We start from the raw sequence: 14,554 nt of genomic DNA on the forward strand, positions 1-14,554 counted from the left end.
ATCTATGTAGTAAGTTCTAATGCTGTCAGATTTTCCACAGTTATATGGAAAACCTTACGGCATCATAAAAATATGCCTAGAAAATTTTAAAAAGCCTATAACTAATATTTTCTTTTACCTTTTCATACATCCAGTAAGACCTTAAAAGACATATAGCTTTATCAGTTTTCACATTTTTCTCTTCTTCCCCTCTTTGTAGCTATGCTTCCCCAAGGGAAGTGTCTGAACTAGTGACTAGATTTTACATTTTTAACTTATTTAATTTCAGTATAACTCTGAATATATTATATTTAATAAAAAAAATACAATAATGACACAGAAGTAAATTGTCATGACTATAATGCAGAAAATAAATGGACAGATGAATATGGAAAGCCAGCTTTCTAAATCGGGGGTGCGATACGTAGATAACACATCCCTGAATGATCGGTGGTATTCAGATACAATCGAAGTTGGAGAGACCTTACACAACTCCACAGCGACAGCATTGTCTGGACTCTTAAAAAGAACAGCGTGAAAGAGAAAGTTATCTTTATTGCAAAGTTGTATAAATTGCGGGCACTGAATAAATGTTATCGTGACTTTCTGGTCTTTTTTCCATCTACCTTAATAATGAATGAATTGAGTACTTGTTGGGTTTTTTTTAAAGTATCTGAAAATTAATAATGATGGCTTTTAAACACAAAGTAGATTTCCGTTCTTCCTGAATTTGAATTATACTAGACTTCCAAAGAACTCGTGTTTTACCAGCTGTCAGAGTGACCTCAAATCTGCATAGGTTAGAATTAAATGGGAATAATCATCAAATGAAAACTATCCTTAACCTCCTGAATCACTTGCCTTTTCACTCTTCATTCTGTTATTAACTGAAGCCACTTGGAAAACATTCTTAAAGAAATTACATTTTTTAAAAACTTAATCACATTCAAAAAACCCTCAATGTGATGAAGTTATAGGCCACGACACAGCAATTACTTATCGTACATTTGAAACCAGACTTGGAGATAAAATACAAGTTCTTCAGAACCAAGACTAACTTTTTCACCCACTGCTTAAAACGTACTCACCTGTTGCCGTCTAGCAGCTACGTAGTTCAGTTTTACCATCTCTTTTCCAAATTCTTTAAAGCGATTCGCTAAATCTTGCTCATTTGTTGCGTTTTTCACTGCTTCTAGTGCTTCCTCTACCTAGAACATAATACATCGACTGTGTTAGCATTTTAATCCGGGTGCACTCTTTGACAAAGTCTAAACTTTTTCTACCCAATGCTCTCCATTATATGGATCCAATTTAGCTTTTACCTCCACCACTGTAGAGTGGCTTTATGATAGTCCCCCTAACTTTAATTAGGTTTCTTAATAGAGAAGCTGTCTGATTGTCATTCTGCATTACTTGCCGTGTCTTGTACTTCGGTATCACGTAAAACTAATGTAAAGGGCATAACTATATTAATTTCCCCACTCACACTTATCAGATGAAATGTTTCATATCTGCAGGTTTTAAAACAAAATAGATGAATACGTTCTCAACGTGTGGCACAGGCTTTATGGGAAAACAAAGGGAAGTTATTAATTCTGGACAAGAAATAACGTTTAAAAAGGAAACTCAAACTTACCACCAGCATTTAAATTTACCTTGATATATTCAAAACATTGTATCTTTACGAAATAAATGGAACAACAATAGATTCAACCCAGAATATATTTCTTATTTCTTTTTCTCAGCTTTCTTTTTCCAGTTACTTCAAAATCACGAAAAAAAGCTACCAAAGAAAACATACCTGCCGTTACTGACTTGTCCTGTAGCTAACAGGCAAAGATAGAAAAGCCCAGTTATACCAACAAGTTAATCTACCAAATCTATTGTCAAACTTCACCTTAGGTACAGCAAGAAAAAAATATCTGAAGGGATAAAATGCTCTTTTCATACAATAAGTAAAGGAGATTTTTCCTGTGACTAGATGAAAATTCAAAGTTGTATTTCTCTCCGTCACAAGATAAAAATGCGATTCCAAGCAAAAAGATTGAGAACTGAAAAGCTTCTATTCATCCTCCTTTCTAAAACCTATTGCTTCAAGTCACGACAACGTGTATAAGCTTTCAACAACAGACAATTCTTCCCCTCGAAGAGAAACAGCTAATTCCGAAAGGGACGTGGCTCCTATGCAAGAACAGAGGTTTGCAGCTTACTCTCCAAACGCCTCTGGGAATCCATAAATTCAGCACTAGCTGGCGCCTAATGAATTTAGAAATGCACAATTATGTGCAGAACTAGCCTTTTTATCATTTGTGTTGCTATAACTGTGTTTTCCTGCCAACGAGAGAGGATATTTTTATTTGGAACTTTTACCTGCTTACTGTGGATTTACAAATCACAGGGCAGTAGAGTAGCAAACCCATACTTTTCTATTGGAAAATATATAATTAATTCAAGCACGTAAAGCCATAACTGTTATGTTGGAAATTCTATACTAAGCCTGAGAGTTGCAAGCTACACCTTATTCAGATTCCAATTACCTCTTCTTTTACTCTTTTTAAAAGAACAGCAGTTTTTAAAGCTTGAACTATCTTAACTGCCTTAACCATTAACACAAATTACAAATGCATCATTGTACTAATTGCTTCTTGCAGGATTCCTTGCAAAATAAGAACATCTTCCTTGCAAATCAAGAAGTGTTTATATTAAACTACATGAAACTTTCATCTTTAATACGTTTGCAATGCCAAGCACCGGCATGACAAACTGATACACGGGTTTGTAAGTCCTGCCAGCTCCCTATTCAATAAAATTGCTAGAGAATTTCTTAGAATCCACTCCAATAATCAGGTTTCGAAAGATGTTGATCATACTGTAATCGTGTCTGTCTGGGCTCAAGCCCACAAAATTCCAAAATGAAGAACCTGGTTATGAGAAGTATTAGAAAGGACATGGGCACAAACACCTTTTTTTATTACAATTTCTTTTATAAATCTATGTTGGAGCAAGTTCTCTATCCTCAAAAAAAACCAGGACTTCACTCAACTCTACAGATGTGTTCCTCTGATTAACTAGCATGTAATTAATTACAATAGACTCATAATTCTGTATGTGCATGATCACATACCATGTTAGTATACGCTATTTTATGAGTGCTAGACAAGCTGCACTGCAATAAGCACTATCACTAACTTCAGTAAGGCAAAAGATAATCTGAAAGAAACGACCGAGTGTCCTTCCAGAAAGCATCTGCATACATTGGCTCTAAAACATTAATTAAAATGCACTATTTCCCGTGATGTGCGAAGCATAACTCACTCCTTTGACGTGCTTTCAGTGAAAACTGATTACAGCACGTTTCACTATAAATCAGGCGTCATAACTTTGACACGCAGAATGATCTTAGTTTATTAATTTTAAGGTGAACTGACACCAGTCTTTGAATGTTACCTTTGAGTCAATACCAGAGCTGTTCCTTTGTCAATTTTGTAAACTATAAACACTTTTTTTTGTCCTGGAATTTTAATTTTTATTCATCTAAAACTAATTTGCATTATAAAATGGTAGGATACAAATATTTACACTGTCAATCTTCAGAAATAAATTACCTTTTTTAACGTGAAAAAAAATATATAATTAAGGTCTTTAAGTTGAATTTTGCTAAAAATAACCGGAGATATCTGGCTTGGCAACAGGATTCATAATAACATCTGACAAACCACGTTGCCATACACTGCCCTTGCAAACCAAGGCTGCAAACCGTGTGAGTAAATACACCCACTTACAAAAGGGTATCGGACATTTGTGTTTTAAATAACACAGTGCACTGCTGTGACAGAAGGAAGAAATTTTACATGTGAGAACAATAATTCTCATCGCCTGTGAAAGAGCTTGAATCGGGATTTTAATCACAACGTTTAGAAAAATCTGTTGTTTATAACATTAAAGTGTTAGTATCACTAGCAAAGGATCATTTGAATTACAGTTGCATGGAGTACTATAGCGGGGAAAAATTAGAGCAGATTAGAGAGAGACGATGCTTACACTGCTCGTAATCACAGTCACATGCTGACAATTGCAAGAACAGCGTTCTGTTCGTTAGAGCAGAGCTCACTAGAATCTGTGCAGAAAAATCTGCCTTTTTCATTTCGAAAACTGTTTTCAAACTATTTAGCTTTTCTGCACAGTTTGCACGTTGAAGGGTTCTCATCGTTTTTCTAGAATATAATATTGTTGTACAGTTACACTCTTAAAAAGATAATTAAAAAAAAGAAAGTACTTTCTGGACAGTTATTGAAGTAACTCTCAATCTCTGCTACAATCACACGTGCACTCTGGAGGCTTTAAGTATTCTGTATATAAGTTTGTGTAGAATTTCCCTTTCTTTTTTCAGAAGTTTTTGTTTATTTCTTTATGCAATAAACATGAAATAATCTAATAGCTAGCAAAAATTAATTACATTTCCCAGTTTCAACTGCGAAGCCTGTTAATATTACCGCATAAAACCATGAATGGTGGCAGCCAAAAGTGAAAACAAATCCATACCAAACTGTCTGGCAATTTCTACATCCTCTTTATTATATTTTTCCTCTCTGATGACTGATTAGGCACTTGTGCTATTGTCTCACTCCAAATTAAAGATTCAATCTTTTAATACATCCAGAAGTCGAGCAGAAAAAAAGTAGAACTGTAGTACCTAAACTCTGCCACAAGATAGCAATACTTTACAAGTAAAAGCAGTGTGACCAGCAGGTCGACAGAGAGGATTGTGCCCCTCTACTCCGCTCTGGGGAGACCCCACCTGCAGTGCTGCGTCCAGCTCTGGGGTCCCCAGGACAAGAAGGACATGGAGCTGTGGGAGCGAGTCCAGAGGAGGCCACGGAGATGATGCGAGGGCTGGAGCACCTCTGCTATGGAGACAGGCTGAGAGAGTTGGGCTTGTTCAGCCTGGAGAAGAGAAGGCTCCGGGGAGACCTTAGAGCCCCTTCCAGTCCCTACAGGGGCTCCAGGAAAGCTGGAGAGGGACTGGTGACAAGGGCAGGGAGTGACAGGCCAAAGGGAACGGGCTTAGACTAAAAGAGAGTAGATTTAGATTAGATATTAGGAAGAAATTCTTTACTATGAGGGTGGTGAAACATTGACACAGGTTGCCCAGAGAGGTGGTAGATGCCCCATCCCTGGAAACATTCAAGGTCAGGTTGGACAGGGCTCTGAGCAACCTGATCTAGTTGAAGATGTCCCTGCTCATTGCAGGGGGTTGGACTAGATGGCCTTTAGAGGTCCCTTCCCACCCAAACCATTCCATAGGATTCTAAGTTAGTAAGCCATTGGGATAAGATGCAAGGTGAGTTAAGTAAATGCATCTGTTCAGTTCAGAGAGCTGCTTAATAGCAGTACTAATCCAGTCATTGAAGATATCTGACAATTTTTATTTTAAGTCTTTAAAAATTAATTTCTGCAAAATAAGAAAATGAGTAAGATTAACGTATAAATGTGTTATCTCCTACATCTTGTTCAGCATTTTAAGAAAAAAGCCCAACAGTAAAACAGAGTAAGAAATGTGAACAGTGACATCCATTATGGATTTGTTCCCTATTTTTCTACACATAAAACATGCAAAACCAATACATAATGCTAAAAATGCATACAATTTTCAGATGTGATAGAAGCCTCATGACATCAGCCATATCAGCCAGGATGAGTAAGCGAGTGACAGCAGAAAGCAAGGCACGAGCAGCCCGCACCATGGTGCCCCGCTTCACCGAGGAGCACGGGTCGTCAGCAAACTCCGAAGAGGCAATTCTCATTGTTTCTCCTAGAATTGGAAAAAAAAAAAAAAAAAAAAAAAGGGTAATTAAAGAATTAAAGACAAGTTTTACACTTGTACTTTTTTCCAGAAAGTATAAATCACTCACTAAGTAAGCTAACTGCTGTTAGGAAAAAAATAATGGCTTAGTTACTGAATATTGAATTGCTCAGGAGAAATTTTTTTTTTAAAACACGTGCAGCACCCGCCTTGATACTCCCTGACTTTTTTTCTTTATTCCCAAACTGTTGTTCTTCTAGAGCAGTCACCTGTAAACAACTAAAAGGGAAACCAAAACACCAAGACAGACTGCTGAGCATAACCAGTACAACATAAGAAAAACAGCAGTGTGTGTTATAGAAATACAGAACTCACCTGCGCTGGTAGGGAGGACAGGACAGCACCCCAACAGTATCATCCCATTTGCATCTCTCTACAATTCAGCCTTCCAACTACATCATTCTCCTTCACTCCCGCTCCCTAGTCCTCGCCGTCTTGCTCAGATACTTACTCTGTTCTCCTACACCTAGAAGAGCTATCACTCCTCTTAAACATTTCCCCCCCAAATCACAGAAAATCATAGAGTCATTTAGGTTGGAAAAGACCTTTAAGATCACCAAGTCCAACCGTTAACCTCACACTGCCAAGCCCACCACTAAACCATGTCCCTGAGCACCACATCTGTGCATCTTTTAAATCCCTTCAGGGATGGTGACTCACCACTTCCCTGGGCAGCCTGTTCCAGGGATTGACAGCCCTTTCAGTCAAGAAATTTTTCCCAATATCCAATCTAAACCTCCCCTGGCACAACTGAAGGCCATTTCCTCTTGTCCCATCACTTGTTACTTGGGAGAAGAGACCAACACCCACCTGGCTACAACCTCCTTTCAGGCAGCTGTAGAGAGTGATCAGGTCTCCCCTCAACCTCCTTTTCTCCAGGCTGAACAACCCCAGTTGCCTCAGCTGCTCCTCATCAGACTTGTGCTCCAGACCCTTCATCACTTGGTTGCCCTTCTCTGGACATGCTCCAGCACCTCAATGTCCTTTCTGTAGTGAGGGGCCCAAAACTGAACGCAGCACTCAAGGTGTGGCCTCACCAGTGCCGAGTACAGGGGGACAATCACCACGCTGGTCCTGCTGGCCACACTGTTTCTGATACAAGCCAGGATGCTCTTGGCCTTCTTGGCCACCTGGGCACACTGCTGGCTCATAGTCAGCCAGCTGTCGACCAACGCCCCCAGGTCCTTTTCTGCTCGGCAGCTTTGCAGCCACTCTGCCCCAAGCCTGTAGCGTTGCCTGGGGTTGGTGGGACCCAAGTGCAGGATCGGCCCTGAGCCTTGTTGAACCTCACGATTCCCTTTGTGACCATCGCTGCTATGATTTACTGTGCAGTCTTCTCTACTCTACTACCCACCACCCCAAACTGCCCACATATCCCTCTTGCTGCCTCTGTGGACAAAGCAAAACACTCTCCTGTACAACAAATGAAACATGCTGGTGCCTGGAAACATTATTCTTGTTTAATTCCAGCAACAAACATCTTATTCACCATGGTACCTGGTAACTAAATCAAGATTTTTAAGGATGAACTTTTTAGCAGATGGAAGTACTAAGAAAGAATAAGCAGTATTTAATGCTCCCAGCACAGAAAGGGCTTGAGGTCTTTCTGTAAAGCTGAGATCTAATAGCTTTCAGCTACTAAAGGAAATGGTGCTTTTAAAGGAGTAAGGCTAGGACTAGGTTGGAGTACGGTAGCAAAAGGAGGAGAGGGAGAAGCTGAAGGAAATACCTGACTGGAACGGAGGGTGAGCACAAGGCATTCAGAGAAGCAGGCAAGATACCAATGGCAAAGGCCTTGAAATCAAAGTGGCAATCTTTTTCTCCCCTTATTTACAGGAAGGACTAAGTTGCATAACTGGGCATGAAAGATTTTTTTTTAAATCATAACCATCTTCCAAAGATCTGATCATCTAATTTAAGCCAACACAGAACACGAAGCTCAACCAAAAAGCTAAACGTTACGTTAAATTACACATAAATGTGGTTAACATCACAGGGAGACCAGGTAAATTCTGATATGTAAGAAACACTTAATAAATGTAAAATAAACAGCACAGCGCTGGAAGTCAAATAAACTAATAGTTTAATGCAGTGGTAATTGAAAAAGAATGCACGTATCTTTTCCTTTCATATATGACTCACAGAAGACAGTGAAGGGACTTCTGCCATCGGACGCTTCTTTTTTTGAAACTACCAGAAAAGCAACAATACATCACATAGACCATGCAGAAGTGTAGAACATATATCAGCCCATAATTTTCCAATGCAATTCCAAACACCTAAAAAAATAACATTTTCACTAATCATCTGGAAAACAGAATGATGCATTTATATTTCACAAGTTACTCGCAAAATAGTATCGTTCTAGATATAGGAACAGGAACCTGGACATATCATTAAAACTAAAATCTACAAATTTATACTAATAACTATACTTCAAGTATTATTGTAACAGCAGAACTGAAATCCAGCTGATTCCTAGATGTGATGTGAACATCAAGGATGAATTGACTAGAACACGTAAAATAAATTTTACATAAAATGCTGAGGCCCCCAGAAAAATTCACAGGTTCAGAAAGGTTATTAGAATGTTTTTGAGTAAACCGCAATCTTAAAAATTATTATGAACTAAAAGAATGTTATTTTAGGCAACAGGGAAAACAAGCATCACTTGCTAGCACCTTCATCCTTGTAGGAAATGGGTGATTACACTACCTTACTTCTTAACAGTGTCAGCTGAAAAATAATGAAGTGAAAATGCATCATCTTCCTTCATAATTCAAGAAATGAGAGAAAAAATATGCATTAAAAAATAGAAATTCAGAGATGATACCATGAATCTGATCTATGAGAAAAACCCTTGCGTGTTTTAAAGGACTCGAAGAGCCTATGGGAAACAACCCACTACAGAAAGCTCTAAACCCAAATCCCAGGCGCTCGCTGTCTCTGCGGTCGGAAGCAACTTAGCGGTGTCTGCGCAGCGCCACGTGCCAGCTGATGAGTCCCGCTCAGTTCTAATTAGGTTTGACTGTGCCGTGCTGATGACTCAAGATCCAAGCTAGTGTCGCTGCGTAGGGCCGCCCTGCTGTTAGGCAGCTTTCCCAACTTCAGACGAGCTTGGGTATCTCCAAAACGTATTGCGTTCTGCTGTGTAGACTTGATAAAAGTATTTAAAAAAAGCTAGCCCAGCTGTGGAGTGCAATCCCATCGATATATTACCTGGAATTATATTGTGGCTATGCCAAGCAAAAACTTGAGTTTTAAGACGATCTACTGACTTAGCTTTCTTTATCCTTTGCTGAAAGCAAGCTCTGTATGCAAGTGCCTTTCTTTAAAACTCAGCATCATCTAAATGCATCATAAAATTTCAGCAGTTTCTATATTTAAGTTTGGTTGTTATGACCTTCTTTTCAAATCACAATTTTATTAATTCACACAATAAAAGTTTGTGCCTGCGCAGCTGAATTAATAGGTTTATGTTAATTTTCATCTATCTTGCTACGGTATTGCCTGAAAAGCCATTCCGTCGTATTTTCTCCATGACGCTTTCAGTCAGAGAGACACAGCACGTGCTCTGCCAGGACTACGCATGCGTTGCCCGACCAGGCAGCCAGCGGCAAAGACGATATTGAATTGCACCTGCCTTGCTCTTGGTGTGAACACAAGTCAGAGGTTTTATTTTGTTGCTGATTTTTTATTTATTTTTTTTTAATTGTGTTTACATTCTTTCGCGTGGATTGAAACTGGACAACAGTTTAAATATATTAGGAGTTACCAACAGATCAATAATTATGCAAGCCTCATTTCCCCAGGAAATCAAGCTGAAAGAAGAGCAAATACCATTTCAAATGAGATTTTACATTAACCCAAAGTTTGCTATTATTAAAATAAAATAAAAAAAAAAAAAAAATCCTGTTTGTCTCCAGTGCGAAGCTGAGAAATAAAGTGCTTCTAATGTGAAATCAAAACATATTTACATTGCTTTTAAGACCATTATAACAGCATTAAAAAAAAAATCCCAGATGACATCTTCCCATAAGACGATGCAAACAGCGGAGGAATGACTTAAGACTGTCACAGTGAATAATTCCCATCAGAACTCTTTTCCTTATTATATGACCATTAGGACCACGTGTTCTTATTATAATTTGTGTGTAGTATGTCTTGGATGATAAACTTGGTAATATACAATTTCAGTAGGAAAATTCAGATGGCTCATTTCTAAGGCAGCATACTTTTCTTAGATTTCCATAAGGTTGCCAAAATTCTCAAAGGAATTCTTAAAACAAAAGGAACAAACAATCATTGTCAGATAAAGAGAAAACAAAACAAAATTCTAAACATGCTTAAATGCTCAGCGTCACAGAGTCAAAGTTCTAGGTACCTGCTCCCTGCAGAGAAACAAGAAGGTTTCTATGGAGGACCACCACAGTTTCGTCCCTACGCTCCCATCCATTTCACCTGTGTGCCAAAAATCACTGAAACGAGGAGCAAAGAACTCTGAGGCCACAAAGATTTTTCTGATACATACTTTAAATCAGTTCTTGGAAAAAAAAAATCAGCAACTCTCGGCTGAGAGTGTGCTAAAAATTGGGAATGAAATTTCCCCAAATCTTCTTTCTTTTTATTATTTTTGAGTCAGTGACTCAAAATATTCCATGTAAAAGGAGAGGCTGAGAGTGATCACAGAATAGCTTAGAGTCTAGCGTGTAGGCAAGGGTTACATTAGAATTTCCTAACGGGGGACTTTGATCCAAAATGTGGATGACTGGATTCATCTAATCAGTGTAACAGTTGGGAAGGCATCATAAGCTTTGGTTATTTATTAAATGAAACCAACTATTACAGCTTTATGTAGAAAGTTTGATCCAATGTGCACTGTTAGAGCATACCTAGCTGATGGAACCCAAGGAGATACATGGAACTGTATGAAAAGCCCAGCAAGGCATTTTGTTATTTAAGCTCCAAGTTGGATTCAGATGAGTTGGAAGTGATTCTGAGCATCCAGCAACAAACATTTCGTGTGTGAAAATACTTGAACTTTAGGTGTATCCAAGGTGAAATGGCAGCCAAAGCAAGCTTAGATTTTGGAATCAGATGCTTAAGAATTGTGTAGCTTCCATTTTGGTACTGAAGACATTTTACTGTTTTCTGCCAAATTATGAGTCTTTAGCTTTAGATAAATATTAACATTGAACTATGAAAGAAGGAAATAATATTTGGTAATTGGCTAGTGGTACCAGGAGAGCAAGCAGGAAAATTATCTTCTTAAGCTTGAGTATCCACGCAGATACAACCACCAAATGTATTTTAAAATCAACACTGGTGGACAGAGGGAAAATACATGGAGGGTCAAAACAACAGTTTAAAAAGATTGGATTAATTATCTAACTTTACAAAGCTAAATTTAGGTGAAATAAATCTCCAAAATAATTAAGTAGAAAGTATTAAATAGACATAAACAAATAAGCAAATAATAAAAAAAGTATTAATATAAATGTTCATAGCAGGTTCTTTAAACCTTATAAAGAACTAGCAGTTCACAATTTAAAATCTAAGAATCTAGAAAGCCAACTGTTATTGGGGAGGAAGGATTTTCTATCTCATTGCCAATTAACATATTTTTATCCTTGTACAGCAATGGTATCAAACTACTCTTAGGCCAAAGGTAATGTTGGAGCTACAGTTAGTCATATTATTTTTCAGAGAAACCTTTTTATCTGGAAAAAGCCAAGCCAACTTCAGTTATCCATTTCTTTTCAAATTCATTTCAAGTTATTCCGTAATCTATATTAAATTACTTTCAGTGAAAATTAGGTCAACACAAGAAACACAGACGTCTTGAGTCATCAGGTCTGCTTCCTTGCCACTGCAGACAGTCATGTCATAATATAATTAATAATAATCTTAATATGATAATAACTACACTCACAAACTTATCAAGCTTCCATCTTAGAAACAGCTCAGACATTTAACCCAAATTAATCCTACTGGAAGTAGGAAACTCATTCCAAAATGAACTCCAGAATCTGACAGGTTTTTTTTCATTAGAGACACTGTAATTCCATACCAACTGTATTTGTAGATAATTTAGATGCACTTCTTCTCATGCCCCATTTGTCTTTCCATTTAAGTAAGCAGTATTCTTCCACTGGGTCTCCTATTGTCCCTTTCTCCCTTCCTGCATTTTTGCGATGAGTCATGACAGATTAAAGGCAGTACTTCAGTCTCCCCTTTTGCGTGGAAAATCCATTCCTGTAGTCATTTCAGCAGCCCTATGGAACAATTATGTTTCTGGAATACATGAGATAAGATCTGCAGTTTTCTAGAAGATATCATTTGCAGCTACGAGAAATACTTCACCTGATACCTTGCAGCATCCATATACCTTGTTTGTTAGGCAAATACTGTCAGACACTTTCTCGCTAAGACCCACATACTAAATTCTTTGGCACCTCGCTTTGAGAAGAAAGTGTGCATTTGATTTACATTTTGTAAATGAGGAGTCTCAGTTGGGTTAGAAAGTGATTTAAAAAACCTAGAACATTCAGTGGAGAAAGTCCCAATTAGCCACATTAAGAAAGGCTCATCATAAAAAGAAAACACACAAACCAAAACCAAAAGCAAGCAAACCCACCCACCCTCCCCAAAAAACCCTCTCAACACTGAAATCCAGCTTAATTCCTGAATTCTAATGATTACTGGTAGAACTGCTGACTGTGTGAAAATAGGACTCATAGCTGGACAACAATTCATGTGCTTAGATGCATTTTGGATGAGGGCGAAAGGCTTTTATTTCTTTTAGAATTCTTTTCTTTTTGCCTACTGCAGCCTGGGATACGAGTGGCCTTCTTTGCAGTATTGCCTGCAGGTGGAGGAGGTGGTCCTCCCCCTCTGCTCAGCACTGGTGAGGCCACACCTGGAGCACTGTGTCCGGTGCTGGGCTCCCCAGTACGAGAGAGACACGGACAGACTGGAGAGAGTCCAGCCAAGGGCCATGGAGATGGTGAAGGGACTGGAGCATCTCTGCTATGAGGACAGGCTGAGAGAGCTGGGGCTGTTCAGCCTGGAGCAGAGAAGGCTCCGGGGGGTCTCCTCAACGTCTGTAAATCCCTGAAGGGAGGGTGCAAAGAGGACAGAGCCAGGCTCTTTCCAGCAGTGCCCAGTGACAGGAGAAGGGGCAATGGGCACAAACGGAGATACAGGAGGGTCCCTCTGGACATCAGGAAACACTTGTTGACTGGGACGAAGACTGAACACTGAAACAGGTTGCCCAGAGAGAGGTTGTGGAGTCTCCATCCTTGGACATATTCAAAAGTCGTCTGAACACAGTCCTGACCAACCAGCTTGAGAAGGATGGTTAGACCAGATGACTTCCAGACATCCCTTCCAACCTCAGGCATTCTATGATTCTGTGAATCTGATAACAGCCTCACAACAAGCCACTTTCCTGCACTTAAGTAAGGACTAGAAGATGTGTCCAAAGTCATTATTTAGGTTCGGGGATTACATCAGCCTGAGAAGGTTAAAACCTACAGCTACTGTCTCTCAACATCACTATCAAACCACTTAACTTGCTCTGATAGGATTTAACTGGGGGACCTACTCTATCTATCCTGCCCAGAGGGGTAATGCAAGATTACATTTAGTCATACTCAGTTACTTTCTCCTAACAAAGTTACAGCACCAAGAAACAGAATTTTTTAGACCTGATTCTCAAAAAAACTCCCTTTTGCTTTACATTTTCAAAATAAGAAAATTTCATTTCAGATATTAAATTCAGACACTCAGAGGAGCAGTTAAAAATGTCTTAACATATATTTAACCAGAATGTACACATACAAGTCACCTGGTAATTCAAGTACTACGAGCTTAACGTCTGCAAAAAGTTATCAACAGATGATTGCAAAGGTCACCAAAATTCTGAATGATTCAGTATAACCCAAACCCTGAAGATTTCAAAAAACAAACATCAAAAGGGCAAAAAGAAGGTACAGTCTACTGCATGTCTCATGCTGAATCCTATTCAAATTTCTACTATTCATCATTAAAGTCTTAAAATGGAATAAGGTCCCAAACAACTGGAAAGGTGTTAAGTGATTACTACATATCAAAAGTGAAAATCAACCTGAGGGAAGAAAAAAAAAAAATCATCTGTTTTTATGAAGTCAACAAATCTATGTATTTTTTCCTATAATTGTATATATTTATATACACATATTCAAAACCTATATATATACACACATCCATTCAGAAATTTTTTATTTTCTGAACATATTTCCAGAAACTATGAGGCTGATTGCTTTTTACTGAAAAGAAAATATTTTTCTTACACCAGTAGTTAGGGAAAGTGTTAATAAACAACAGAAATGTGTAAGTATTCCATGATGTTCTTAGACAGATATACACACAAAAATATATGTACATACCTCTGCATGTATATCAAAGAGAAATTAAAGGATGCTGACATGATTTTTTTTCCAGAAAATAAATAACCTGCAAGTGTAACTGACAAAAAGTAACCATGCTATTTTCATAAATGGGGGCTTTCATAGAAGATAATTTACAAACAAATATTCTGATAAAAACCTATTTAAAAATAGTAGTGTGGCCATACTAAGTGGAGTAACAGAACCTTTAAAGACCACCTAGTCCAACCCTCCTGCCATGGGCACTAGATCAGGTTGCTCAAAGCCTTGTCCAACTTGACCT

General features: G+C 38.3%; 1 protein-coding gene across 3 annotated transcripts in view; it reads right to left on the bottom strand.

The window, feature by feature from the left end:
* CTNNA2 (catenin alpha 2) overlaps positions 1–14,554 on the bottom strand; it is a 535,735-nt gene that overhangs the window by 367,188 nt on the left and 153,993 nt on the right. For all 3 annotated transcript variants that reach the window (XM_075752786.1, XM_075752785.1, XM_075752787.1), the window contains exons 4-5: positions 5,625–5,791; positions 1,068–1,187 (exon numbers count right to left, since the gene is read on the bottom strand). In XM_075752786.1, coding sequence (XP_075608901.1) covers positions 1,068–1,187; positions 5,625–5,791 — 287 coding nt within the window. The remainder of the gene's footprint in view (positions 1–1,067; positions 1,188–5,624; positions 5,792–14,554) is intronic.

Source organism: Balearica regulorum, chromosome 4 (assembly GCF_011004875.1).
Source record: "Balearica regulorum gibbericeps isolate bBalReg1 chromosome 4, bBalReg1.pri, whole genome shotgun sequence".
NCBI classification, from domain to species: Eukaryota; Metazoa; Chordata; class Aves; order Gruiformes; family Gruidae; genus Balearica; species Balearica regulorum.